General features: G+C 47.0%; 2 protein-coding genes across 12 annotated transcripts in view; one reads left to right on the forward strand and one right to left on the reverse strand.

The window, feature by feature from the left end:
• The first annotated feature begins 597 nt into the window (after nucleotides 1–597).
• map2k4b (mitogen-activated protein kinase kinase 4b) lies at nucleotides 598–8431 on the forward strand. Its single transcript, XM_056429144.1, has 12 exons — nucleotides 598–776; nucleotides 2339–2374; nucleotides 3343–3445; nucleotides 3820–3994; nucleotides 4103–4222; nucleotides 4307–4426; nucleotides 4507–4558; nucleotides 4729–4856; nucleotides 5327–5404; nucleotides 5488–5636; nucleotides 5737–5782; nucleotides 6222–8431. The coding sequence occupies exons 1-12, from the start codon at nucleotides 665–667 to the stop codon at nucleotides 6336–6338; spliced, it is 1236 nt and encodes a 411-aa protein (XP_056285119.1). The 5' UTR covers nucleotides 598–664; the 3' UTR covers nucleotides 6339–8431.
• myocd (myocardin) overlaps nucleotides 8429–27226 on the reverse strand; it is a 45988-nt gene continuing 27190 nt past the window's right edge. For 2 of the 11 annotated variants that reach the window (XM_056429133.1, XM_056429137.1), the window contains exons 2-12: nucleotides 23569–23634; nucleotides 16513–16694; nucleotides 15949–16053; nucleotides 15523–15848; nucleotides 14690–14846; nucleotides 14086–14607; nucleotides 13417–13932; nucleotides 12449–12586; nucleotides 11928–12056; nucleotides 11006–11063; nucleotides 8429–10893 (exon numbers count right to left, since the gene is read on the reverse strand). In XM_056429133.1, the coding sequence (XP_056285108.1) occupies nucleotides 10265–10893; nucleotides 11006–11063; nucleotides 11928–12056; nucleotides 12449–12586; nucleotides 13417–13932; nucleotides 14086–14607; nucleotides 14690–14846; nucleotides 15523–15848; nucleotides 15949–16053; nucleotides 16513–16694; nucleotides 23569–23634 (2828 nt within the window). In that variant the 3' untranslated portion in view covers nucleotides 8429–10264. Of the gene's footprint in view, nucleotides 10894–11005; nucleotides 11064–11927; nucleotides 12057–12448; nucleotides 12587–13416; nucleotides 13933–14085; nucleotides 14608–14689; nucleotides 14847–15522; nucleotides 15849–15948; nucleotides 16054–16512; nucleotides 16695–19312; nucleotides 19571–21005; nucleotides 21024–23568; nucleotides 23635–27226 lie in introns of those variants that run through there. The other 9 variants (XM_056429138.1, XM_056429142.1, XM_056429140.1 and 6 more) reach the window with 8 other exon arrangements.

Genomic DNA, 27226 nt, shown 5'->3' on the forward strand with positions numbered 1-27226 from the left:
ACTGACAGGTGTATATGTTTAGCCATCTCCATGACAACTAAGCACACTCCATTGCTGATGAAGAACATGGGATGTGGTCGAGATCTCTGATGTAACTTAAACTTAACTAGTAAGAGGACCTTGAGTTAAGGTTATTGTTAACATCTTCAATTCAATGCAGTTTATTTAGTATAGCTCATTATCACAAAATACTAATTTGCCTCAGAGGGCTTTACAATCTGTACACATAGACATCCCTATCCCAGGAAGTCAACTATCTATATGTTCCCATGATACATCTAATAGTGACAATAATGCAACGGTGAGATCATGAGAATAACATATAAACACTAATGTACTCATTAATGAATCAGGATCAGGGACACGCTAACAATGTGACAATTAAAGGAGCACGCGCTCTTTTGTGTTCCATATTTGGTTGATGGTGGGAATATAAATGTCCACCGAGCAGACTACACGGGACGTGGAGATATATGATTTGCATAAGTGATAACAATGTGTCATCCATTGCTTTGTGAAATCGCGGTAGCTGTATTTCCGACGGCTCTTGAATGCAACTGCAGCACAGACGTGGCCACCGTGCGGCTGATGCGTTCAAGTGGCGCAGAGAGTAAGTTCCGCTCTGCATTGCAGCCGAAGCGCTGCTCCGGAATCCAACACAACAATGGCGACTCCCAGTCCTGACAGCAGCTCCACAAGCTCCAGCAACAACAGCAACATTGTAGGATCCGCGCTGTACCATTTCCACCAGCAGACACAGAGCAGCAGCATGCAAGGTAGGCGGCCATGGCCTTCTTTTCATCGCTTCTCTGTTCTTACTGGAGACGGTGGAGTTCGTAGGAAAAGGTAGCTTGTAGCTTTCCAGAAACAGAAAAAAGCCACAGTCAATTGAGACAGAGTGTAGTTTTCCTATTTTCAAAATAAGATCCGCGTTGTTGTCCATAAGATAACATATTACATATTTAATTTATGTTTAATATATAGAATATGAACACACCATCTACATTTGTTTAGACTGTCCTGATAATGTACCTTTTTTTAAATGCTGACTTTGGATTAATTATATAAAGTGTGCTGGCAATTTGATATTTTTTATTAGAATATGTAGTGGGCTACTGTGGATGAGCCCAACCGACCGTCTATGTTCGGTCACTCGTCACTTATTATCTTAAATAAAATTATGGCACGTTGACAAATACTGGATAGTACGAATTATTGTGCATGCGTACGGGTTTCACATTTCAGTCGTTTTTGCCATGATGTGCATAGCGAACCTTCTTTTTAAAATATTAAAACCCTATAAAAATGGCGTGATATTATTAAAGCGTTTCCGTGTGCTTCTATTGAATGTTGTACACAGCTAGCAGTGTGATTTATCACACTGGAGAGGGATCCTCCTCTGTTGCTCTCCTGAAGGTTTCTTCCCTTTTTTTCCCCCTGAAGGGTTATTTGGGAGTTTTTCCTGAACCGATGTGAGGTTTTGGGGCAGGGATGTCTATGTGTACAGATTGTAAAGCACTCCGAGACAAATTTGTGAAATTGGGCTATACAAATAAACTGAATTGAAAAATTGAATTGAATCACGGCTATAGCGTCAAATGTGACGCTTTTATTTTGAAGGCTGAATGACTCCGTTTTCGCTAACACTTTCAGCTTGACTTGCTTAGCCGTGTAGTTTTAGACTTAAGCTATCTTGTTTGTCTGCAGAACCGAAAGACCTTTATGTACCACACCAAGTGTCTTCACTCCTGAAGCCCCACACGGTTCTCCGAGAAGACGACACCTCCATCGTTTATGTACCATCGTAATGATGCATTAAATGAACGTGTAGTTCCTTGATATTATTAGCACCTGGCTGCTAACTTCCCAGTAACGTTCGCACTAAGGCCTCCACTGAGTGGTTCACTCCTCCGCCAGACCACTGTTTGTATCGCCGTCTCCCAAGACGCAATGCACATAATACAGTTTGAGTTGGATATAATAATTATATGTATCTCTTGTTAAACGTTGTTAATGAATTTGCTTCCGTCACGGAGGTCCTTCGACCGACGTTTCGTCAGACACCGTGAACGCTTGACATGACCGCGCACTGCCGCTGTCCACAAACAACATGTCTGCCGTTTGTTATCGTGTTTACAAGTTGACTGTGACGTTCCACTTCAACCTAGCTGCCTCCGTCCGCGCTGTGAGCCCATTATGTAGCCGAGCCCACAGCTAGCTACGAACCGTTTGACACGGTTCTGTCCGATAATGGATGTGGTGATGCTAGCGAGGCTCTTCCATTGATTGGTCAACACACGTTGTATTTCTGACTCCTGTTTTTATCTCAACCCTACAGAAACCAATACCTGCTGGAGATGTCAGAATGAAACAGGTATTCACACTCATCTCACCTCTTTTTCATGTAAAATATTCAAAGTGATAACTTCAGGGGGGAAACGGAGCGATCGGAGAAGTCATGTTCATACGTTCTGCCGTTGGGCCAGCATTAACAACACCATTCCTCGTTCCTCTGGGAGTACAGTGGAACCACAGCACATCACGGGTACAGCCGCTTTAGCAGTGCTCCGAACCAGTAACCGCCCCGTGTTCCACCTTCAGCATTGTTACTGACGAACAATGAGCCGCTCACACATGAACAAGCCCCACAACATGTCGGAAAATGTGTGTTCCTTACTTCAGGGCTTCAGCTAAGTCCGCCTGGAGGGTCCCAGAGAAAGCATGAGACTCTCCCACGAAGCACACCGTCCTCCTCTGGTTATGGCAACCCCTGTAGTCTCGAGTGTTTTCCTCTCTTCTTTGTCTCTGCTCAATCATCGGCTGACACCTGGGAGTGCTGCTGACTTGTGATTGGTGAGCGTTGCCATTGTGTTCGTCAAGCTCCCATTGAATTGGATAAGATGGATGAAAGGAAGCCACTGTATTCTATTGAGTCTGTCCACTGCTCACGATGAACTTGCACAGGAGAGGTTAATTGGCTCCGTGGCTTGAATTGACGAGGTCAACTGCTGCTGTTGGGAACCCCAGGACATTCGGGCACTTTGCTCGTGTTTCAAATGCATGTTGTGCATCCTCTGATCCTGACAAGAACTTGAGATGACCCCAAGGTCATGGACTGAATCTCAAGATCATGTTTTTGCCTCTCCGTTCTCAACAGAACTCGTAGCCAGGTTTAAGTAACGCGCTGCTCCCAGGGTCCTGTGAACATTTGGTGGCGTGGGTTTCTTAGTACCTCTCATTGTGCACATGGAGAGGCTCATCTCGCGTGTGTAGAGACGGAGGTTACCGTAGTTACCGAGGTGTGTGGTGTGAATCTGGATCGGCGTCTCTCTGTCCCGCCAGGTAAACGTAAAGCTCTGAAGCTGAACTTCGCCAACCCTCCAGTGAAACCGGCCTCCAGACTGCCGCTGCACCCCACGGCCCCCTCCTTCCAGAACCCTCACATGTGAGTAGAGGCTGGTGATGGGACTCTCTTCTTTTGGATATTACATGTTGAACGACTTCTCAAATGTGGGGAAACCACGACGATTCATTATAAGAGTTGTACAATTCCAGCCGTCTCCAAAAAAGAATTAATGATGACAAGATTTTTAGGGAATGTTTGAACAATCATTCCAATGCAGCAGCTCAAGTGTGTTCATTATTATTAATAGTATGGATATTTAATATTCATTGGTAACTCAATGCTAAAGAGCTGCTAGCCTGTCGCTCATACTTTATATATCGATCATATCCACATCCATCTGTACTGCCTGTTCCTCTCTGGGCTCTTTCTCCTCGTCCAATCCGGTCTCATCCCGTCCTCTGTCCGTCCTCCAGAGAGCGTCTGCGGACACACAGCATCGAGTCGTCGGGGAAGCTGAAGATCTCTCCGGAGCAGCACTGTGACTTCACGGCAGAGGACCTGAGAGACCTCGGGGAGATCGGCCGCGGGGCGTACGGCTCCGTCAACAAGATGGTCCACAAGCCCACGGGCCAGATCATGGCTGTCAAGGTGACCCGCTGATTAGTTCAACGCACTGGATCCTGACCCCGAGGAGGACGTTTCCCCCCCTCAGTTGATACTCCTTTCAATGTAAACGGTGTGGTGTCTGTGTCTCAGAGGATCCGCTCCACTGTGGACGAGAAGGAGCAGAAGCAGCTGCTGATGGACCTGGACGTGGTGATGAGGAGTAGTGACTGTCCCTACATTGTCCAGTTCTACGGCGCTCTCTTCAGAGAGGTGTGACCTCAAGCGCACCGCCTCCTGTTCACTAGAGTATAGCATCCTGTCTGGTGTCTCTGTAACGCTGCCTCTTCCTTTCAGGGGGACTGTTGGATTTGTATGGAACTTATGGCTACCTCATTAGACAAATTCTACAAATATGTATATTGTGCATTAGACGACGTCATTCCAGAGGAAATATTAGGGAAAATCACATTAGCGGTGAGTGGCCGATTGACTTTCCCTCTCTTCATTTGGATGTTATGCGACGCATATTTCATATTTGATTCTGTCTTCAACAGACCGTTAAAGCACTGAACCACTTAAAAGAAAACTTGAAAATAATTCACAGAGGTAAGTCATCTTCTTAAATTGTTGCAAACTCATATTTCTGTTCCAATATTTATGCAATATGAAGTCGCGAAATTTAAAGGGTTTAACGTCGGCACTAAATATTGGCAATTCAAAGCATTACTCTTGTCATTTGGATGAATTCAGTGTCTTTGGTTCTTCTCATCATGTAGACATCAAACCTTCCAACATTCTAATGGACCGGATGGGTAACATCAAGCTGTGTGACTTTGGCATCAGCGGTCAGCTGGTGGACTCCATCGCCAAGACCAGGGACGCCGGCTGCAGGCCCTACATGGCGGTGAGCATCCGCACATCAGATCTCAGATAAGGGGGAGCGAAGAGAGATCGAGGGGACTGACGGATCTCTTCCATTACATCATCGAGTATGAAGGAATCACATTAAATAAAGGCCAGAGAGACACAGCTGGGTGACGCATGTTAATGAACATCTTCTTTTTCATGACAAAAACAGGACCACTGTAACTTAACCTCGATATATATATATATATATATATTTCTTTTTAAAATAGAATGGGGGAAATATATTTCTTAGCTGAATTCATATATTTCCATTTATGAATAAGGGGCACCATTAATTGTATTTTAGTTAGTGTTTGGATATTTTTTGTAGAATAAATACAGGGTGGAGAAAACATTTGACATCTTTAGTGAATGAAGGTGTATGTTTTTATCCCTGACCTTTGACCTCCCCATGTCCTGTGGGTGGGTGAAGCGTCGGTGTCACTGAGGGCTCCCTGTGTGTTTCAGCCTGAACGCATCGACCCCAGCGCCTCCAGGCAAGGCTACGACGTGCGCTCCGACGTGTGGAGCTTGGGCATCACCCTGGTGAGGCCAGCAGGAAACCGAACCGTGAGTTTGCACCCAGCTGGTTTGACTGGTTTGGTCCATCGGTGTGTGTTTGCTTTCAGTACGAGCTGGCCACGGGACGCTTCCCCTACCCCAAGTGGAACAGTGTCTTTGATCAGCTGACCCAGGTGGTGAAGGGGGAACCTCCCCACCTCAGCAACTCGGAGGATAGGCAGTTCTCCCCCAAGTTCATCAACTTTGTTAACCTCTGGTAAACCCCACCAGCACATCTCATGGTCCTCATCAGTCTCCAGCCCCTTAAGGGTCCACATGGAGTCTGCCACTGACCTCTGGTTCTGTCCCTCTTCCAGCCTCACCAAGGATGAGTCCAAGCGGCCAAAGTACAAGGAGCTTCTGGTAAGTTCTTGGACTCGTGTTTACTTCTTAAAGAAGACTACTGACACCCTGCACTGTGTGACCTTCACCATGTGACCTTTACCTTGTGACCTGTACCGTGTGACCTGTGATCTTCACCTTGTGACCGGTGACATGTGACATGCTTTTGGACAGGTGTCTGTGTCGGTGGCTAAATCTCATTTGGCCAATAACTCCATTCCTAAACTCATGAAGCTGACTTTTAAACCTTTTTAAAGCGGCGTGTAAACAAGGGATCACTAATGTGACAGACTAATATTAAAGAGGTCAGCTTGAGCCAAATGAAATGTTAGCGTCTCTATCTTCTTGCTGCCTCCGTGTTCATGTCGAGAACACCAGTATCAGATCTCAGGAATGTTGTCGTCGCAGATCTCTGAATGAAACCCAAATGCCATGCTGAAGCTCTGTGTCTCTCCTCCAGAAACGACCCTTCATCCTGATGTATGAGGAGCGCTTCGTGGACGTCGCCAGTTACGTGTGCCGCATCCTGGACCAGTTCCCCACCTCTCCCATCATCTCCCCGATGTACATGGACTGATGGAGTCAGGATGGAGGGTGGGTGTGGGGGGGGGGGGTTAGGGTTACCCAACATGTAGAGGGTGAGATGCGAAGCTTTGTGATGTCGTCTTAGAGTTATGTTAGATCACCACTTTATTCACACGTTCCAAAGAACAAAGCAAGTCGGTCACATTTTCCGGTGCAATGAGACCGTTGTTGTCCCAACAAGTCGATGTCAAACACATAGAGTAAAGCTGCACCATATATATATATATATATATATGTGTTTGTGTGTATGTGCACGTACATACAAATACCGAATCTACCAAATACAATGTTGATTAGTGACACTGATGACATATGAACACACATATGCACCTATTGTGGACTGTATGTATGATCAGTGTGTGTTCACGACGTACAGATGTATGCTGATAGACCTGTACCCCCACACACACACACACACACACACACACAGTTTGGTGTGGGCACCTTATCTCGTGGTAAATTAAGTATGCAAAGTGTTGCTCATGGACTCGGTGGCTTTACTTCTTCTTCAATATGCAATCTGTGAGCGTGTGTCCCGTGCACAGTCCTCATTCCCATGTCGGCCACAGTTTGTACCTTCCACGTGTCGGCGTCACGTTTCATCAAAGAGAAGCCCCTGAACCAGCTGAGAGGCCGAGGGTTCGATTCCAGCCCGAGCCCACCTCTCCTCTCCAAGCTGTCACTAACATCTGTTTTTAAACCCTCTTCTGTTCATCTGGCTCCTCTATTTGCCCAATGCTCCGTAAATAAACAGTTTAACACATAGACTGAAGCATACGTGAATCGTGATATCCGTAGAAGCATCAGAACTGCAGTTAGTGAAGTGCCTTCTGTTGAGACATGCTCCCCTTCATAGTGACGGTTGGTTAGCTGTCACTCAAACATCGTTCACTGCTTCATAAAGTATGTGCATCTGATCTGCTTGGCAGGGAGGAGTCTGGGTGCAGAATGAAAGTGAATGAGCCCGTTAGTGGACTCCTCCACACTGATCTCAGATCCACCATGCTGCCATAGAAAGGCGACAGACAACAGTGACGCCATCTTTTAGAGTCCTGGCACCCGTTTCCTGTTGAGAACACTGACACCTAAACGCTGCTACGCGACAACATGGCCACCCAGTGTCGGGAGAGGAGGAGCACGGCTTCGTGGTGCTGATGGAACCCACTCCACCAGGGGGGCGTGTCCGGGCCCAGAAGGCTGATGGAAATCCAGGGTGTACACCAGTGGAGGTTAGAGGTCGCTACGTAACCAAACTGTTGCCATGGAAACTGGGACACTGATGTAATGAATGACTTCAATGGCATTATTTATGTTTTCTTGTTGACAAATCTCACAAATGTAACATGTAATATCGCCTTTTCTTTGAGCCTAGCGAATACTAATGATGTAAAGTCTGCGTGACTATTGTTATTCTTTTAGCTCAATGTGAAACAACAATACATGCGTTTGGATCAGCATTGCTATGTTTGGCTTTCCACACTTTATGACATTTCGCTTCATGACATTAAAGCTCTCGCCGTACTTAAAGGGCCAGTGCAGCATTCCAAGGCAGGTCGTTCATCCAGTTCGGCAAGAGACCCATTAAACAAATGTAAAGCTGGTACTTCGTGGTTCTTGGTGCTTCACATGGGGGAAGCGCCAGAAGCCAGAAGAATGATCCTGTTGTCAGGCTCCTGAGGGCTCTGCTGCGACGTGTTTGCTGCAGTTTCCTCTTTATTTAAAGTTCTACGCCATCCAGATGTGTTGGGGTCGTAAACCCAAAGCAGACCTGATGCAGACGGGAGGACATTACAAGAGGCAGGTGTAGGGTCCGTTACGGCAAACAGTCTCCAGATCGGTTCTTTATTATGGGATGCATCTCCAGGAAGCTGACTAACCACTGGTGGATATGGATCTCCAGGGTACACGTTGTGTAAATTGCAATTTAATAGAATGTTCATATTAGATTATATGATATTAAGGGCAATGAATATTCTATTGTATCTTTCGAGGGTTACAAATAAACTTCCCATGTAAAATCTTGAAAACCTGGATTTTGTGCTTCTTGTGAATTGGATGTGAATAAAAAAGAAAATGCAGAGATGATTTTGCTGTGATACGTTTATTGCTTCTCTTTCTGTTGTATACAGGGATGCAGACAAATACTGTTTTTATTTTTACAATAGTAAAGCAAGTCGGTGTCCAAGCAACATGGGCGCTTTGTCAGATGAAATGAACCCGCCAGGTCCATATGCAGAAGACATGAAGTGAAGAATATCAGCGTTGTCGTTTATTCAAGATGGTCATTCATAGCCTCCATGTAACCATAGAAACTCTTTAACAAGTGCAGCACTTCATAAGAGGAACACACATGTTGGTCTAACAAGGCACAGTGAGACAACAAACAGGTTGGAAATGTAGAAGTTTGGTAATTTGGGAAGTATATGCATTAGCTTCCTTCACAATAGTTAGATGAGAAGATAAACGTGTGGATCTTCTCATCTAACTCCTTCCTATGACGTTTACATGTCACAGGGTCAGGGTCACCCAGAGGTCATCCACGGACCAGAACTAGGAGCTTCAGAGGTGAGATCCTCTTCAGTGGAACTGTGAAGCATTAACACGTTTATGCTGTGTTCATACGCAGTGTTCACAGTACGGATCTTAATATATTACATTTTCCTATTCACAAGTGCTAATAAGGGACGAATGTCCACTTCATAGGATTCTTTAAAGAAAGGCTTCTGGAAGTGGTTCCTTCACGTTGGATCACATTTTTAAGAGAATTGATGGACTCAGAAATGTTCCTGGTCAAAACGGCCGCTCTGGAGTTTTCCCATTAAATCAAAGCGCCCCAATCTATGAGAAAGGAATGTCAGTATAAATACAGGATAAAGTATAAATATAAAAACACAAAATAAATAACTGTGGCCTGGGAATAGAAAGGGTGGAATTTGTAAGGACGAAAAGCTACTTATTAAGAACCAATAGAGATGCAGTTACATTTTTCATTTCATATTTGTTTGAAAAACTGATATTAATCTATATTAATATCTGTCAACAGCTTTCAGGGAATAGCAAATACAGTGAGCTTATACATTCTATTAAAGGGGAGACTGGTATAAAATGGGTAATAAAAGGTAAGGCACATGTCTGCCAATTAAAACCGATAAGACCAAAGTTTCTCTCCTCGATGTCATTCTGGGTTAAAGACACGCATAGTGAAAATAAACTTGTTTAACAAACACAAAGGTCCTTCAAAGGAATGTTCGACGTTCCTACACACAAGCAAACTGTGACCCATGTGTTTCAGCTGGAGGTGCACAGTGAGATAATGTAGACATATTTACATCATCTGATGAACCCATGACATAATGTGTGGTGTGTGTCTCCCAAGGACAACACACGCAGACCTGTTTCTGACATACAGGAAGTTGAGCTATTTACAAAATGGCCGAACCACGCAATCCAACTTGTCTTTACTTTCATTTTTTTCTCCTTCTTTTTCCAGTAATACAAACATAGACTCCAAAAATATACAATGATGGTCACAATGTGTCTTCAAGTCTCGGGGGCGTAACACTGATGTAACACTGATATTGCATGACGTGTTGGTACAGAGCTGTAATCATGAACCCATTACCGAGGGCATCGTCCTCCAATGCATTCTGGGTAAGACGGAGACACCGGAAGCTCATTTCTCTGAAGTGGAGGGAGTAAGTCAATCTATCGTTCTGTAGTTCAACACAGCCGTCAATCTTTGAATGCAGCCAGTGGACTACTCAATGTCACATTCCACAATACAAAAGGCACGTTGTGGTACTTGGACTGAAGCTGCTCAGGTCAATAGTTCTTTGGCACGGCCACAGCTGACACCAGCGCTCAGCTACTTGGACGCCGGTGTCTTGTGATGGGCAGCTGACGGCCAACATGGTGCTTTCACCAGTGTTCCAGGTGAAGGTCCATGGCAGAGTTCAAGTTAATGTCTGTGACATCCAGGAACTCTGTGTTGAAGATGCTGGGCCCACTGGGGGGAGCGATGCTGAAGGCCGTGGCCGAGCTGGGCGGCGTCAGGTCCAGCCACTCCATCGTCTCCCACGGCAGCTCGCTGAAAGTCATGCTGACCATCCCCTGCATCTCGGCGGACACTTTGGCGCCCATCGGTGACAGAGGGATGTCCATCAGATCTCTATTGGTCAGAAGTTTGTCCTGTTGGGGATGGTGAGGCTGGTGGTGGTGGTGGTGGTGATGGTGGTGGTTGTGGGGGCTGCCGTACCCTTCGCCGTCTCTGTTTCCTTCATCTTCCAGCCCCCCGTCCTCGCCAGCCATTTTAAGAAGAGCCGCCTCCCCTCCACGGCCGATTGGACTTCCCAGCAGATTCTCCAGGTGGCTCTCAGTGATGTGATTGGCCGAGTGGCTGTAAGGCAGCTGGGAGGGGGACAGGTGCTCGTAGTGTCTGTGAAACCTAGGGATGAGGAGGCCGGGACACCCTGGGGACACAGTAATGTGAGGCACAACTTTGGTTACAGAGGCCCTCTCCCTCTCTTCTCCGGCGTTAGCTGGCATCTCTTGAAGAGAAAGAGGAGAGGGGGGAGGGTCACAGCAGGCACTGGCATCCCAAACCAAACCAATGCTCTCTACACCTTCAACCAGCCTGCGTGTGCAGTCTACATCTCTTACCTCCACTCTCTATGAGCACATCCAAAAGCTCGTCCATCTGTTGACTTCTGGTCAGTTGCTGGAATAGTAATAAGAGAGTGATTATTTTTATCAGTTGAACAATGTTTTAAGAATTTAAATTGTAATCCGATTATTTGAAAGAATTTTACATGAAAAATATGCCAGTTTTCAAGCGGCCTACAAAGACTTCCAGAATGTTTTAGTCATACAAACTTGTGTTGGAGGCAGATCAGTTTATTGGTTGAGATACAACGAAGACACTTCCTCTAATAACCATCCGTTGTGTTTGTGGTCTCAGAGACGGGCATCACAGAAACTACTCGACCTCAAGACCACTTTCTGTCATTTGGGTAACCCTTAATGTGAGCATTAAGTTAAGCAAGTGTGTGTGTGTGTGTGTGTTCATCGCTCCTGATAAGCAGGTGGCTCCTGGCGGCCTCAGTCGTCAGTGTATAAATGGATCAATGTTGACTTGTAAAACGAGTAAAGGGCATATGAGTCACAGTGTGTTTACCATTTAGTCGCCTTAACAATATATAAGTTAATGTCTTTTTTATATACACTTTTAATATCAAGAAACCTTTACAATTGCTATGTTTTGGTTTGAAGTATTGTGACCAAGACACGTGGTGAGGAAATACACTGTGATAGAGACACCGTTTATAAAGTTGCCACGTCGGCAATACTGACAGACAGCTGCATCATCATGCCTTCAGAACACGTTTGTAGGACTAAAACAGCTTCAGACTCGTAAAGGGTGGAACGTTCGTGCAGTGGACAAAGCCAATGGATGAACAAAAGAGGTGCAATACAGGTGATGGAGAGACAAAAGAGAGCAGGCAGGAGGGAGAGTGGAATTAGAGCGACGCCGAGAGGTCAATAGAATCTGTGGCCAGCCGTGATCTGGTGAGTTTCAGTTTACCTGCTTGACTGCATCCTCATAGCGGGGGGGCTGTCTTATGTCTGATGCATCTGAATCTGAGCTACTGAAGGCCGGGGGAGAGACCTGGCACTTTAGGCCAATATGCCGAGGAGAGGGCACTACTGACATCTATACGAGACATAGTGAAAAGTGACATTAGCCCACCAATTAGAAGAGGGACGCTTACCCAATGTGAGTGTATTGCAGAACTATGAATCAGGCCCTCGAGATGGAATCACCTCATGACATTAAACATTGCATGTGGAGAAAAGGGTTGGCCTTGTGTTCTTGTAAAGGAAAAGTCACCAACATGTGAAGGATGTGATGAAAACAAGAGGGACTAGGAGATATGACAACTGTGGCAACGCACCTCAAAACAAAAAGACAATCATCGAGACACAAACGGATAGAAAAGAGAAACTAAACTAAAAACGGTTTCGTGAATGTGAGGTGATTCAGATGAGGTACATGTCACACACATGGCCACATTGAAATGCTGTTCACGTTGACATGGCGTGTACCTTTGGTTGCATGTTGTGGTTGTCTGGCTTGGCTGAGCCGCTGTGGCCACAGTCTGTGGAGCTGAAGAGTCCCTGAAGGCCTCTCTGGTCAGAGGGATACGAGCAGTTCCCCGGCTGGCCGCCGCTCTTCTGCTGCATCTGTATCAACAGTTACATCATCAGATACAGGAACATCATTCCTACTCACATTCATATTTTCATTTCTCCAACACTTCCCATATGACTAAATGCTAGAAAAAGGTTAGCTAAGCATGCTAGCTCAATATTAACCAAGGCAAGTGTTAAGTTGTAATAGTTTATTTTGATAACATCTGCAGAGGTCTTATGTTTTAAATTAATACATATAGAAATATATTATAATAGAAAATATTAGGGAGAATATTGATATTGTTATTAATGTATTATGAAGCATAGGGGTAATGTTTACTCTATGCAAAGGTAAATGGCAAGAATTAATGTATGTTGCATGAGAGTGACTGTATGTTAGTATTATAGATTGACGAGGCCGGTTGAATTCCGTGAAGTAACCTACAATAACAAGACTTTTATTGTGAAAGTGACTTTAATGCGGACAATAACAAGACGGGACTCTTATTGTGAAAGCGACTGGACCGGAAGTGACGTTTCGACCGGTGAGAGGAAACTCCGTGTTTTAGAGAGATCACCCTCTTCCACAGGTAATCGCCGAGGCCTCCCGGAGGAGCGGGGAGCCGGGACACGAGGAAGAGCGCCTTGAATGTTTGTTCTACACTTCCTGCCATTAAATGTTAATAACTTAATCCACGCGCGTCCAGAAGCCTGTTTTCCATCATCTGCGAAGTGCCCAGTTTCAGAATACTCTACACAAGTTTATAACAACACAGTAGCAAATAGTCACCACCCTTGGTTTGACATCACCTGGTATTCTTTTAGATGACTCGTCTACAGAACATATAAGAATGATCTTTCTGTCCATGAACGCATCGTACCTGCATGTGGCGTGCTCTGCTGTTGGCCTGGGGGTGGGGGTGTGGGTGGGGGTGACCGCAGCCGTCTCTTCCCGGCGGAGGTGGCAGCAGGTAGAGGTTATTGGGAGACGCAGGCTGGGGGCTACTGGAAGGCTTTCCGATGGGGGAGTCTTGTGGCGAGCAATGGGGACTGAGGAAAGCAGACATTGTGGAGGGGCTGCCGGAGGAAGTGTCCATACATTGTGGCCCACCGGGGCCCCCCATAGTGGGGAGGGGGTTGGTGCAGTGTCCCAGATCCTCCATGCAGCTGCCAGCAGAGCCCTTCAGCTGTTTGGGAGAGGACAGAGGGCAGCTGGGGGACAAGGACATGGGCTCCTGCTTGATAGTCACCCCAAAGAAATGCTGCCCCATCATGGCGGGGGTCTGCTGGTGGTGCATGGGGGGGTGAGGCGGAGGGGGGGCGGTGTCCTGTGTGGCTCCGTAGCAGCGTTTCCTCTTGTGGAGCTGCATCCTCAGCTCCTCAACCTGGAGAGAAGACTATAGAACGTCAATACTGAAATACACGGCTAAAAAGACGTTGTGTAATACAGCTGAGAAGTTTAACACATTAAAGCGTCCGTTGTTGATTCCTCTATATTTGTCATATCAATGTATTTTCATACTTCATGATGACCTCTCCTGGTTACTCACCTGTCTCTGCTCCTGGTACAGCTTCCACGTCAGCTCCTCAATCACCTTCTGCTTTTCCACCAGCATCTTATCTTTCTCAGCTTCCTCTCCATCCAGACCTCCCCCCTCCCCCGCCCTCGGGCCTCCCCCCCCGGCCGGGCCGTCCTCCACGCCGAGCTGGGCCGGAGACGGCTGCAGGGCGAACTGCGTCGGCGAGGACATGGGCACGTCGCTGAAGCTGTCGGGCAGAGAGCCGCTGAGGGACAGCTCGGAGGAGGCAGGAGAGATGGGAGGGGTGGAGGAGGTGCTGGGGTACGGGTAGTATCCTCCCTGGGACAGGACGCTAGAGGAGGACGGGGACTGGTAGGAGGACAGGGATCCTGTGGGCGTGACAGGGAAGGTCACCGTGGTGATGTCCGAGGAGCCAGAGGGCGAGGAGCCGGCGTTGGAGTCCTTGAAGGGTCGGAGGCGCTCGATGAGGGCCGTCTTGGTGCCGGAGACGGGCATGCCACGAATACGCAGGTGCTGCCTGAGCTCTGAGACCTGACACAGGAAACACACGTTAACATCTCTAGTGTCTGAAGTGTACTGCTCTCTTGTGGTCATTTCACTTTGTGTCCCCTACTTTGAGGTCATCCAGATTAGCCGGCAGGGGCCCGGGTTGGACCGGCGAGATGTTGCTTTGGTTGGCGTATGTGTTCTTGACTGGGGAGGAGGAGTTACTGTTGGCTTGGCTGGACGGGCCGCTGGTGCCACACGCTGACGGCTGCTCACTGGCTCCTCTGCAGGGGCGCAATGGAAGTGTTACTCACAGCGTGAAGTCAAAACCCGGGACAACTTTCTCATAAATGAACTTGTCGAGCTCTTTTCTAGTCTTCCCACTCAAAGCACTTCAACACTACATGACATCATTCAACCATTCATACTCATTAACACCCTGATGGGAGGAGCTACAGTTCCACCTGCACAGCAGCAGTAACTAACAATCACACACCGTAGAACAGCTACAGGAGACATTTTGCCCAAGGACACATGGACATGGGCTAGTGGAGCCGGGGATCGGACCGCCGATCCTCTGGTTTAGAGGACGGACCCTGCTCACCACTGAGCCCCATAAGGCAGCCTTTATGAATGGATTACACATTGGCACAAATGGCTTTTTTCTTAAGTCTTCCACTCCATTATTTATAGACCAGTTAGCCTTAAACTTGAAGTCACTTATGAAGTTTTACTGATTGCTCATTAAAAATTGAGAAACTCCTCATCCTTTATTAATGACTTATGCATATCTGAATATGTGATGGCTTAGAAAGTAAGAACGCTTCCATTATTAATAGTAGTACGCCATTAATAAAAGGGTCAAGGACCTCAGCAAACTGCCCGTGATGAAGGGTCACATCCTGTGGTTGAAGCTCCAGAGAACGCTGGTAATGAGACCTTGAGGAAAGAGCCACTCACTTCTGGGTCTGGGTGGCCGGGTGGGGCTGGTAGCTGAAAGAGGGCTGCCGCTGCTGAGCCTGGGCCTGGGCCTGTGTCTGCGGAGTGTGTGCGTGTGTGTGCTGCTGCGACTGTGGGTGCGTGTGAGCGTGTTTCTGCTGGCTGAGGATCTGCAGCTGCAGGAACAGCTGCTGCTGCTGGAGGAGTCGGGCGTAGGTCGAGTCCATGGGCGGAGGAGACTTCTCGGCCTTCTGGTCCGGAGGGATGTACTGGTGGTACTTGAGCTTCTTCACCTTCGGCTTCACATCTTTGGGCTTTTTGTGCCGGTTCTTGTCTGAAGTCTTGGACTGTTGTGAGGAAGGAGGGTGAGATAGAAAGTGGAAAGACAATGAGAGTCACCAAAGCACCAAGCAAGAGGAAGATGAACGTTCAGTAAATGTTCCTGACCTTGACAATCGCAGGAACCGGTATTGGGGGGGAAGCCTGGCTATTGTTGGCACCAGACAGCCCTTCATGCTGGCCGTGGTCGGGTGGGTCTCTGGCAGCACCTCCCTGTTCACGAATCACACGGCACACTGAATACCGTCTCCCAGACATGTACATTCCTAATGGAAGAACTTTGGGGACTGAAGCTCTGGGTGGACACAACCGGACATTTGAAGATGCCACCTGTCGTTCTTCCACTATATATACCTTGCATATTTGTATGTTGAACACTAAGCAACTCTTTTCATTTGGAACATCTCAGGGACAGAAGCCTGAACATAAACCATCCTGTCCTGGCATGACTTCCATCACGTGACTGTTAGAATAAGATCATCCTGAGCGGCCGGGGAACAGGCGGGATGGCTCTGGACCGTTCAGCTCAGTCCAACGGTCCAACCAGAGGAGGCTGAGGATGGAGGTGCAGTTCACTCCATCGCCACAAGAGGACAGAAGAAGCAAAGCAGTGGAAACAACTGCTGACAGAGAAGAGGAACACCAAGCTGTCAGGAGAGAGGTGTCTGTTACCTGTCGGGGGCTTGTGAGGGCAGGTGAGGAGGAGGAGGGCGTACTGCCGACAGCCTCGGATGAAGGGCAGGCGGAGCCCTGCGACTCATCACTGTGGTGCTGCTCTGGAGACAGACTCTCACTGCTGCTGTCCTCCTCGAACACGTACGAGTCCTCCTGCTTCGGGAACTTCCCATGGTTCACTTTGAGGGGAGAGAGGGAGAGCTTCACCTCCAGAAGGAGAACACGACATTCAGGTTCCTCACGACTGAGCTTCTACTTTAGTTGTTCAGACATACTTCGATGCTTTGTGCTATTACATCACGCTGTGTGTGTACGAACCCAGCAGTGCAGTGTGTGTGTTTGAATTGAGCAGTGTGTGTGTGTGTTTGAATGTAGCAATGTGTGTGTGTGTGTGTGTTTGTGTGTAGCAGTGTGTGTGTGTGTGTTTGAATGTAGCATTGTGTGTGTGTGATTGCAGCAGTGTGTGTGCGTGGGTTTGAATGTAGCAGTGTGTGTGTGTGTTTGAATGCAGCAGAGTGTGTGTTTGAATGTAGCAGTGTGTGCACGTGTGTGTGTGTGTTTGAATGTCGCAGTGTGTGTGTGTGTGTTTGAATTTAGCAGTGTGTGTGTGTGTGAATGCAGCAGTGTGTGTGTGTGTGTTTGAATGTAGCAGTGTGTGTGTATTCGTGTGTGATTGCAGCAGTGTGTGTGTGTGTGTGTGTGTGTGATTGCATCAGTGTGTGAACGCAGTGTGGCATGCAGCAGATGCTGGAGACTTGAGGACTTGTCAGAGTGACTTGTCAGCTCGTCTGTCTTCATGAGGCTCTACAGCTCTGTTGTAAACAGTAACACAACCAGCAGGCAAACAGAGGTCATCTCAGAGGTCAACTTTATTGGAAGCTGTGGCTCGCCTGCAGGTGACGTCCTATGGAAGTGACCAGTGGTACTCACACACGGCCCGCCTGTCACTGACACCTCGTACCACACTCAGCCGGAGGTGTTACACCATATGTGAGACACCGCCGCCGCCACTTTTCATCCACCTCGCTCCTGATTGGCCGGTCTGATAGGGAACACAGCTTTAATTGGAGTAGCTAAGAGTGGCTATCTAACAGAGCTGAAGGGACAGAGCCATGGGAGGGAGGTGTGTGTGTGTGTGTGTGTATGGAGGTATAACATTCTCCTGTTGTATCCGATCATGTGACAGGCAGGAACAGAACCTGGTTTCACTCACAGCACAACGCTCAACCTGTGACCTCGCAGCACCCACTACGCACAGCATAGTGCTAAAGGCCACTTCCTCCCACCTGCTCACAGTGAACTCCTTCACTCCCCAGCATTCTCAACGGCCATCGAGATGCTGTTTCCATGAGTCTTTAAGTCAATGTGATGTCAGCGGGAGATTTAGAAGGCAGTATTGCAGGAAATCTGCAAGCCGTGTGCACTTCCTCTTTTCAAGTGGCCGGGTTGGAAGTGACAGCTGGTCACATAGTTTTAAAAATGACAGAGGTTGAATCAATCTGTGGGAGTGTGGAGTGGAGGGATGTGGAGCTTTAAGGCGAGGGGTTAATGATGCAGCAGCATGGTCCCGTCACAGCGATGGAGGCCCGTTAAAGAGACAAAGGGAGGAGGACAGGAGGTAGGCACAAACACACACACAGGTACGCCCACAAGAGGATGCACTCCAACTCAAACGCTCACCGCCACTTGGAAGGAAAAAGGGTGGAACCAAATACAGCTGCTGTTCATCTCAATAAACGGCGCTCCCCTCCTCCTGCTGAGGTAGTGTAAACCAGCTGACGGCGGCCCACCGGTCCCTTTACGCAACATGTTTACGGGAAGCTCAAGGGGGCAAACATAAAACCTCCAGAGCACCGGAGTCTGAACAACACTGCTCACACAGCCAAGAGTGATATAGAGGGAGTGAGGAGCGCGTTGAGGACCAGAAGACAAACAGTGCGAGGCCTGAGCGGCACAGTGGGCTCAGGCCGACATCAACGTGTCTCATGCATGTTGTGTACCTCCTTAAATCAAACACAGGGAGGTGGAGGTCTCAGCAAGTCTACTCTGTGCTACAAGTGGCCATTGCATCTCTGTTTAAAGAAAGAAGGAGTATGTAAATATGTAAATAACATTCTCTGAGCAACACATATACATAGTTGTTCTTGCTCTGCATTGAGGAAAGACAGGAAATGAGCAGTGAAAGAGACTTACATTTAAAAAGGTGGAAAGAATGACTTTCTAAAAAGTCCCGTTACTAAGAGTTTAAAAAATAATCAATATACGTAACATTAGCTTTATAGATCTGTTCTCTATTAATAACTGATGTGGGGTTGTGGATGGGCTGTTGAGGTCTGACACACACAGCAGGAAGGACACTTCATCAAGGTGTGTACTCACTGGAAGGACACTTCATCAAGGTGTGTACTCACTAGAAGTTCTCCAGCTCTATACACTTCATTTGAACTCCACAAGAGAATTTTTAAGGCAGTTGTTACTAGTTATTTGTAATATCTTTCAAATTAATTCATCAATAAATCACAACGCCTAAAATGAAACATGGCTGAGGTCACACTGCGTTTTTGGGAATTAAATTCTATTTAAATTGAATATATTCGTCTGGCTGTTTTTTGGCACCACCAAAAAGCCTCAAACAATATGCTCATCCCTCAGCCTTCAATAATCAATATTTCTGTCTTGGGGCCGTTCAGCTGCTCCACTCCCACTTCAGCTACACACTTTGAGATCAAGAACAATAAACGGAGCGGCTGTAATTAAAGGGTCCTCGTTTAATCCAGAATAAATAATCAGAGCTAACCTGCTCGCTTTCCAAACTCTCCACAGCACCAGATCACTGCAGCACCGGCACTCAATGGGTCAAACATAATGCTGGATACTGATGAGTGATGACACACTGCTGAAATAAAAGCAGTGACATTGAATTGACAGTGGATTTCTATCGTCTGATGAAAAATGGATTTTAAATATAATTCCAACATGAACATGTCCCGTTAAAGGAGCGGATTTGTTGAGGTATGTCATTGAAGGAGGATGAAAGGGCGGAAAAAACACAGAAAGAAGAAAAACTTTTTGTGAAGGAGATAAATATGAAAGATAAAATGAAGAAAGGGAAAGAAAAATAGGCTGATGAAGAAAGTCAGGAAAGAGAAAAGGAAAAAACAGAATGGTTGAAAGACGAGCGGAGGGAGGACAGCTTTCTTTATTTGAAAATCAAAAAGAATGAAATGAATAACACAGAAAGTAATGTTAGAGAACCAAAATCAAATTGGGGAGAAAGAAATTAAAGAACAGGAACTAAGAGGGGAAAGAAGAGTGGAACAGAAGGGAAGAAAATCGGAATGTAGGAAGGAAGGCGGGATGAAGGCACGGAATGCCACTCAGATGGAGGGAAGCAGATGATCCAGAATGCATTGGGGAAAGACCAGCTGCCCGTGGTCACGTTGGACCGCCGTCCACCGGCAGGATGACATCATCGTCTATTTATAAGTCAGCTGCCCACCGAGCCGGCCCGCTGTCTCACACTCTGCTCCCCACCTGTCACACAGGGCCTGATTTAGGACCTGATTGGACATCACAGGGACACACAGAGCTTTAAGTGTGTTTAAACTGTGTAACCAAACTGCCCCAAAGCGCGCCGGCCCTCGGCCGCGAGGCCCACTGCGGCGCAAGGTAACACGATCCAGTGAGTCTGAGGCTGGCTTACAGACTTTTAAACATTCTGCAGCAGTATTAAAACATGGGACGCACTTTAAACCTATTGCAGAGCATATACCTGCTGACTGTATCCGTCAAACGTAAACACTGCACTAAGAGGGGAGACGTATGGTGCATTAGGCCCCAATCATTCCCTTTGTGTTCCCGTCCCCTGAGGATTAAAGCGCCGCTGCTGGGGGAATGGGAGTGTGTGTGTTTGAAAAAGCACAGTAAACCTGCAGCTACAGCCCTATTATCTTTATGAGGAAATATTAGATTGTATGTGTGTGTGTGTGCGTGTGTGTGTGTTCAGACCCGTGGCCGGCAGGCAGACAGTGTGCTCCTATGCAGGCCACACGCCAGTCAGGCTTGAGAGGCTGGGGCGGATTCTGCAGCGGTCTAATAAACACCAGATGTTCCCTGGGTAATATATACACAGACCCTGCGCCGTGTCCATCTCCCCAGCAGGAATAACACAGCCAGCATCTGAAGGATGCTGAGACGCCTGAAGAACCTCTTGTTTTCGACATGAGGAGCTGGAAGAACAGACGCCGCTGCTGCTGGAGCGATACGACATCCAGAGCGTTTGGGGCAGAAAGTGTCGACCGACTCAATGAAAGTATGTACGCCACCGCCTGCAATCAAGAGATAAACGGCCAATTGAAACTTCTTTTTTTAAAAGCGCTTGCAGCCCTGCTGGCCAATTGCGTTCCTCCTCCATGCCTTATCTGTGATAGACTCCTAGAAACTGATAGGGCCTCGCCGGGCCTCTGGATTCCGTTCCCCCGCACACTTACCAGCAGTTTATCTGAAGGCCGGAGCCTCTGTGAAACGGCCAGCGCTGCCAGAGATATCATTCAACAAATCCCTGGCCTGCATTTCAAGTCCCCCAGTCCCCTGTTGGTCCTGCTCACCGCTCCCACGACACTGTGCTGCTGAAGGAATGGATACCATCTTAGTTTAGAGGGATCTCTCTGCCCACAGCCGTCTCATGCTTCACACGCTTTAGGTTGCTCATGGATGTTTTAACGTAAGCCTGTAAATGCCAGTCAACACATGCGCCTGACACTCGTGGCCTGTGGTGTGTCGGCCACGTTACGGCGCTACCGCGACCTGAAGACCACGAGAGGCCGGTCACCGTAGCGCCAGGAAGGAAACGAGAGCACGCCGCGCACACTCGTCTCCTTGTTCTCATCGCCATGTGACTGAAGTAGCTCCTGTTGTTGTTGTTGTTGTTCTGGAAACAGGTACCGACTCTGAGGCACAGGAGCATTCCTCAGCGCTCACTCACCGACCTGTCTGTCTGCCTGTCTGCCTGCCTGCCTGTCTGTCTGCATATATTCACCTGCTCCCCTTGCGTCGCTGTCTCTGGATCCTCTGTCCTCTCTGGAGTAGCTCTGCCTCTCTTGGAGCGTCTGTCTTCTGAAGTGTTTTTTTCTTCCTCCCTGTGTCTCTGTGTCTCTGTGTCTCTGTGTCTCTGTGTCTCCGTGTCTCCGTGTCTCTGTGTCTCTGTGTCTCTGTGTCTCCGTATCTCCGTGTCTCTGTGTCTCCGTGTCTCTGTGTCTCCGTGTCTCTGTGTCTCCGTGTCTCCGTGTCTCCGTGTCTCTGTGTCTCTGTGTCTCTGTGTCTCCGTGTCTCCGTGTCTCTGTGTCTCTGTGTCTCCGTGTCTCTGTGTCTCCGTGTCTCCGTGTCTCTGTGTCTCCGTGTCTCCGTGTCTCCGTGTCTCTGTGTCTCCGTGTCTCTGTGTCTCCGTGTCTCCGTATCTCCGTGTCTCTGTGTCTCCATCCTTCCTTCTCCTTCTCCTTTCTTCTTCTTTTACAAGCTGCTGGCATCTGATTTCATTTTAAAACTGCAATAGATAATCACAAATCAGTCATATCTTTTTCTTTTTACATGTCACGATACATGTCAGACTCAATTATCTGATTCTTGTGAGATGAGGCTCCTTATTGAGCCAAGCAGGCCTGAAGGTCAGGGGTCAGACCTGAAGGTCAGGGGGCACATGAGCGCTCATACTTCGCACAGCTACATCCATGTTACTCTCCTTTTATACTCTATGACATTACTTTGGAAAACCGGTTCCTCATTAGTTTTTTTCATTGCTGAATTTCTGAAATTAAATCTGAATAAAATGTTTTATTTCTTTATATATACAATTGAATAAATGACCAAAGACGTCCTGCCGAGCACTCGACAGACAAAGTCAGCAACTAGCTGGGAACAAACAGAGCTCAAAGGAGGACGGCTATTGGACTTATGAAACATTTCCATCTGCATGCTAATGCCGCTCACATGCTCGCCATGTCAACTTTATGAAGTGATACTATGTCGGTGTTGTTCACAGTGTGTTCTGCTGCCCCCAAGTGGCCACAAATATAATGAAGCCGCCAATCACCATAACTCAATGTTGGCATTGTTCGGTTGTGCAAATTACAGATAAGTTAAATGTGGACACTTTCTCATTTAGGGAGATCAAGTGACACACCGAGCACCTGTTATTAGGCTCTGTGTAACTATGACGACTGATTGACGCTTCCTCTGATTAGAAGCTCTAACTATCGTCTCCAACAGTCCTACCGATAACCCTTGGCGTGCAAATCAAGACTGTAAGAATTCCTCATCTGGAAGAAACAATATTCAAATTGAAGCATTTATTGATGTCTAAAAGAAGTGATGAGTCAAATAATAAACTGTGTTTTCAAAAAGTGTGAATCACATTCAATATGAGGCGTCAGGAGCGGACACATGACCAAACACACAACTAAGCCCGGAGGAGATAATAAAGGTTATCTTCTTTGACACACTGTGGAGCCAGGTCACCCAAATAAAACACTTTTTCCAACTTGCCCGTAGTATCTAGTATGTCCCCATGAAGATGGGCTTGGTTTCATGCGTCGGGGCTTCTGGCCGTGGCACTCACTGTAGTAAAGTTATCTTCATAAAATGTAACGGCCACAACCATGTCCCTATGCAACCCACAACACAAGTCCTGTTGGGGCTATGTCTTCAACAAAAAGTGTTCAAGTGAAATGTGTTCACAGCATGTTCTGTGGATTACAGGACATTGTTTCTGAAAATCATCATTTAGTTTACCTACTAAATGAAACCAAAACTACATGCATGGCCCCAAGAGGCCAGTGAGAAAATATGTTAATAATATGTTAGTTGTTGTTGTTATTTTGTATCCATGTGTGACGGATGATGATGTGTGTGTCCCTTGCTTATTCATTGTGTGTCTCCCCATTTCCTCGGTCTCTAATCACACTGCATCTAAAAGCAGGTGAGTGGAAGTGTGTGTGTGTGTGTGTGTGTGTGTGCGCCTGCATGTGCGGCAGCTCGGTGTTGGAAGGCGTTACTCACGAGGCATGATGCCTTGGTCGGCCAGCTGCTCTCGTGTCCTCCTCTGCTGAAGTCTTAACTGGAGGACTGAAGTGGGAGTCGGAGGAGGGGAAGAGGAACAAGAAGGGGGAAAGATGAGAAAGAGATGTGGGAAGACGGGTAAAAGACAGACAAGAAGCAGGAAGAGACTGAGAATTCAACCCATTGTACATGCCGCTTCATCCTTCATCCTGGCAGTTTGATTGATAGGTTCACTCAACACGCTGCCCAGTGTGTCTAACTGGGACGCTCCCTTTGGCCCAGTCAGCACGTGGCTAACGCTGTGAGTTCAAACTAAAACACTCAGGTTTTACGACACAGCACGTTTGCCTTATGAAATATGACATTTGTAGAAGTGTAACTTAAAGTTACAAAGACCAAGAGCGGAGCAGCTGTCTGCTGGGTCAAAGTCCTGTCCCCCTCCCCTACCACCAAACCTACATAGGGTTGTTTTGGTTTATACTGCGTCATCACTGGAGCGTTCAATCATAACGCACAGGGGTTTACTCTTTAGCTACTTGAAACCCACTGGTTACGCACACTAAAGGGTACCTTGGGCGTCTGCATCAGACGGCGGGGGCCATGACAAAGCATCTCTATCTGACATCCCGGGTTCCACTGTGGCCTAAGGGGTTAGGGGGGTTTAGGAGGATCATAAAGAAATCAGGCCCTTTATTAATAGTGAATACTTGGATGCTTTTCTCCCAACAACCTAGACCAACTGTCTTCAACGGTTTCTACTTCTAAACCGTCTACCTGTCTCTTGGACCCCATCTTCCTCTCTCCTGGACCCCGTCTACCTGTCTCCTGGACTCCATCCCGACGAGGCTGCTTAAAGACGTTTTGCCTTTAATTGGCAGCTCTCTATTAGATACGATCAATGTGTGTTTGCTAACAGGCCTGTACCACATTCCTTCAAAGTAGCTGTAATTAAACCTTTCCTGAAGAAGCCGCTCTGGATCCAGAGGTGTTGGCTAACTACAGACCGATCTCTAACCTCCCTTCCTCTCCAAGATCCTTGAGGAAGTGGTCGCAAATCAGTTGTGTGACTTTCTACATCATAATAGTTTATTTGAGAAGTTTAAAGTCTTTTATAGAGTCTTAAAAAGTAGGATGGAGGCAGAGCCTTCAGGTATCAAGCTCCTCCTCTTTTATGAACTAGCTCCACCTTCAGTCCTGGAGGCAGACACAGTCACCTCATGTGGAGGAGACTGAAGACTTTCCTCTTCATAGTCTTATAGTTAGGGCTGAATCAGGTTCACCTGGTCCAGACCTAGAGATGCTGCTATAGGCTGATAGGCTGCTGGAGGACGTTTAGGATACACTGAGCACCTCTCTCCTCTTCTTTCTCTCCTTATGGATGAATTCACGTTTCTTCATTGCACATTACTCATCATTCATAATTTCTGTCATATTCATTGAATGTGTTGTAACATCTGGTCACATGACATCTATTCATCTGTCCATCCTGGAGAGGGATCCTCCTCTGTTGCTCTCCTGAAGTCTTCCCTTTTTTCCCTGTGAAAGGGTTGTTTGGGAGTTGTTCCTGATCTGATGTGAGGTCAAAGGTCAGGGACGTCGTATGTGTACAGATTGTAAAGCCCTCTGTGAAAAATGTGTTATTTCTGATTGTGGGCTCCAAAAAATAAACTGAATTGAATACTAATGCATACAGAAAACACGGAGAAAAAAACAACGCTGCTTGCTCACAAATATTTCTGTGAGCAGGATGTAGGGAATGATAAACACAGCTCCTGGCTTTTAAACAGATCCGCTAGCCAGTGTGTGGTCCGCAGCGTGTGTGCACGTTTCTGCATGCTGTGTGTGTGTGTAGAAGTGGTCTAGGTGGGAGTGCAGGGTCATAAACATAGAGCCTCCCCCATGTCTGTTGGTCTGTTTGTGTCTGTGGCTCTTTTTCTTTCTTTCTTTGTCGGTGTGTGTTTTTCCTCCCTGCTGTTATTTGAAGGTCTCTCCATGAGATCCTGGATCTGACACACGAGTATGATATGTTCCTCCTTTGCTGCAGGGCCCTAATCACTTTCTTCTTGACTTCCCTTTGGTTAATTATCTCCCTCAGGTGGTTCATCTTACAGCTCACGGTTCTCAAACCTTCCGTCTTTAATGTCCTGACTGTTCGAACTGTTTGACGTTAACATTAGCATGCTCAGGTGCCACATCGTAGCGCCCTCGTTGGAGAGCCCCTCAATAATGTCACAGCAGGCCCTTCCCTTCATCTGACATCTGCTTTAGTTTACAGTGAGGGGGTCATGACCTTCTGCTTACAACATCACAGAGATGCTCAGTGACCACCGAAAGCTGACCAATACATGTCACCGATTGAACCTCAGTGAAAGGTTGTGTCATCCTCTTCAACGGTGAGCACCCATCCACGTATACAGGCACAAACACGTCTCACACAACCCTCGCGCTTTAAACTATGCCGTTATCAGTCTGATAGCTCTGCTATGTGCTCTTTCAATGAAAAAAGACACAATGCTGCTCGTAGCATTATTCTAACACAACCCACGGTGTTCAATCCTCAACCACTTTACCGCTGTGTAGCTTGTTTACAGGACTGTCCAGCTACCAGAAGCTAGCATAACAAGCTAACACGACGGCGGCTGCCTTTTTCTAGTCAGCTAAACGGCTTCATTTTATCCGTAGAAATGCAGATTGCATGTCATAATTGAAAGAGTCTTCGTTGCTCTACGTTTTCCAAAAGGTTATCAATAATTCTGTCTGAAACAGCGCAGCAGCTGCCATAAAATCTGCTCTCTCCTAAAAAGCTTGGACCTGATTGCAGCGTGAACATGTTGGAGAAAGAGGACCCGAGCCAGGCCAAGAGATCAAACATCACCGAACCGTACGGAACATTCACACTGAAGACAACAAACGACGTGCAAATCTACAGCAACCTTTACAAATTTTCTGATTCATGTATCAATAAATGATCGTTTGGCTGCTTTGAAGTGGTGATAGCTACACAGGCCAGTGGAGGGATATTCTCCTCCTGTGGATCACACATTCAAAACCAACACACAAGAAATAAACTGTCTAATATTATTAAGAATAACACCACCACACCTTTACACTCGACTACTTGGTTGAAGATGCCGGCTGCGTTAGCGACGTGGGCTCTCCTGAACGCTCCATCGGCACAAGCAGGAATGCTTTATTCCTGAATGAAGAATTACTTATAATACGGCTGCGTAAAGTGAAAATCTACTTTAAAACAGAAACGGCATATTTTATATCTGTGGTCTTGAGCCGTTAGAGGCCGGTTAGTGAATGTGAGCCAGATGAGGGAGAGCCTACACTCCACCAGTTAGATACAGCTCCACTCCACCAGTTAGATACAGCTCCGTTCACTGTGACCTACAATCGACAGTGGGATCGGAGGCTGATGTTTTGTGTTGGAGAAAAAAAAAGTCCCTTGAGCTCAAAAGCCAATCCATTCCACAGGTAAGTGCTTCTTTTAATCTGTTGCCAGAGCGCCGCTCATTGTGTGTGGCGTGTGTCTGAGTTGTGTCTCTCATATTATTGCCTATAAGTCTTCTCAAGAATATTCGCATATCTGCCAGGGTCAATGATGGGCCGAACAGTCGAGGCAACCAATAACGCTCCAACTCATGTAATTCAT

Source organism: Pseudoliparis swirei, chromosome 13 (genome assembly GCF_029220125.1).
Source record: "Pseudoliparis swirei isolate HS2019 ecotype Mariana Trench chromosome 13, NWPU_hadal_v1, whole genome shotgun sequence".
NCBI lineage: Eukaryota > Metazoa > Chordata > Actinopteri > Perciformes > Liparidae > Pseudoliparis > Pseudoliparis swirei.

Bases quoted from the DNA above. Each gene is read 5' to 3' on its own strand.
- map2k4b (XM_056429144.1), top strand. From the start codon at position 665: ATGGCGACTCCCAGTCCTGACAGCAGCTCCACAAGCTCCAGCAACAAC. The intron at 4,223-4,306 runs GTGTGACCTCAA...TCTTCCTTTCAG, and splicing joins ACGGCGCTCTCTTCAGAGAG to GGGGACTGTTGGATTTGTAT. The intron at 4,427-4,506 runs GTGAGTGGCCGA...TGTCTTCAACAG, and splicing joins TAGGGAAAATCACATTAGCG to ACCGTTAAAGCACTGAACCA.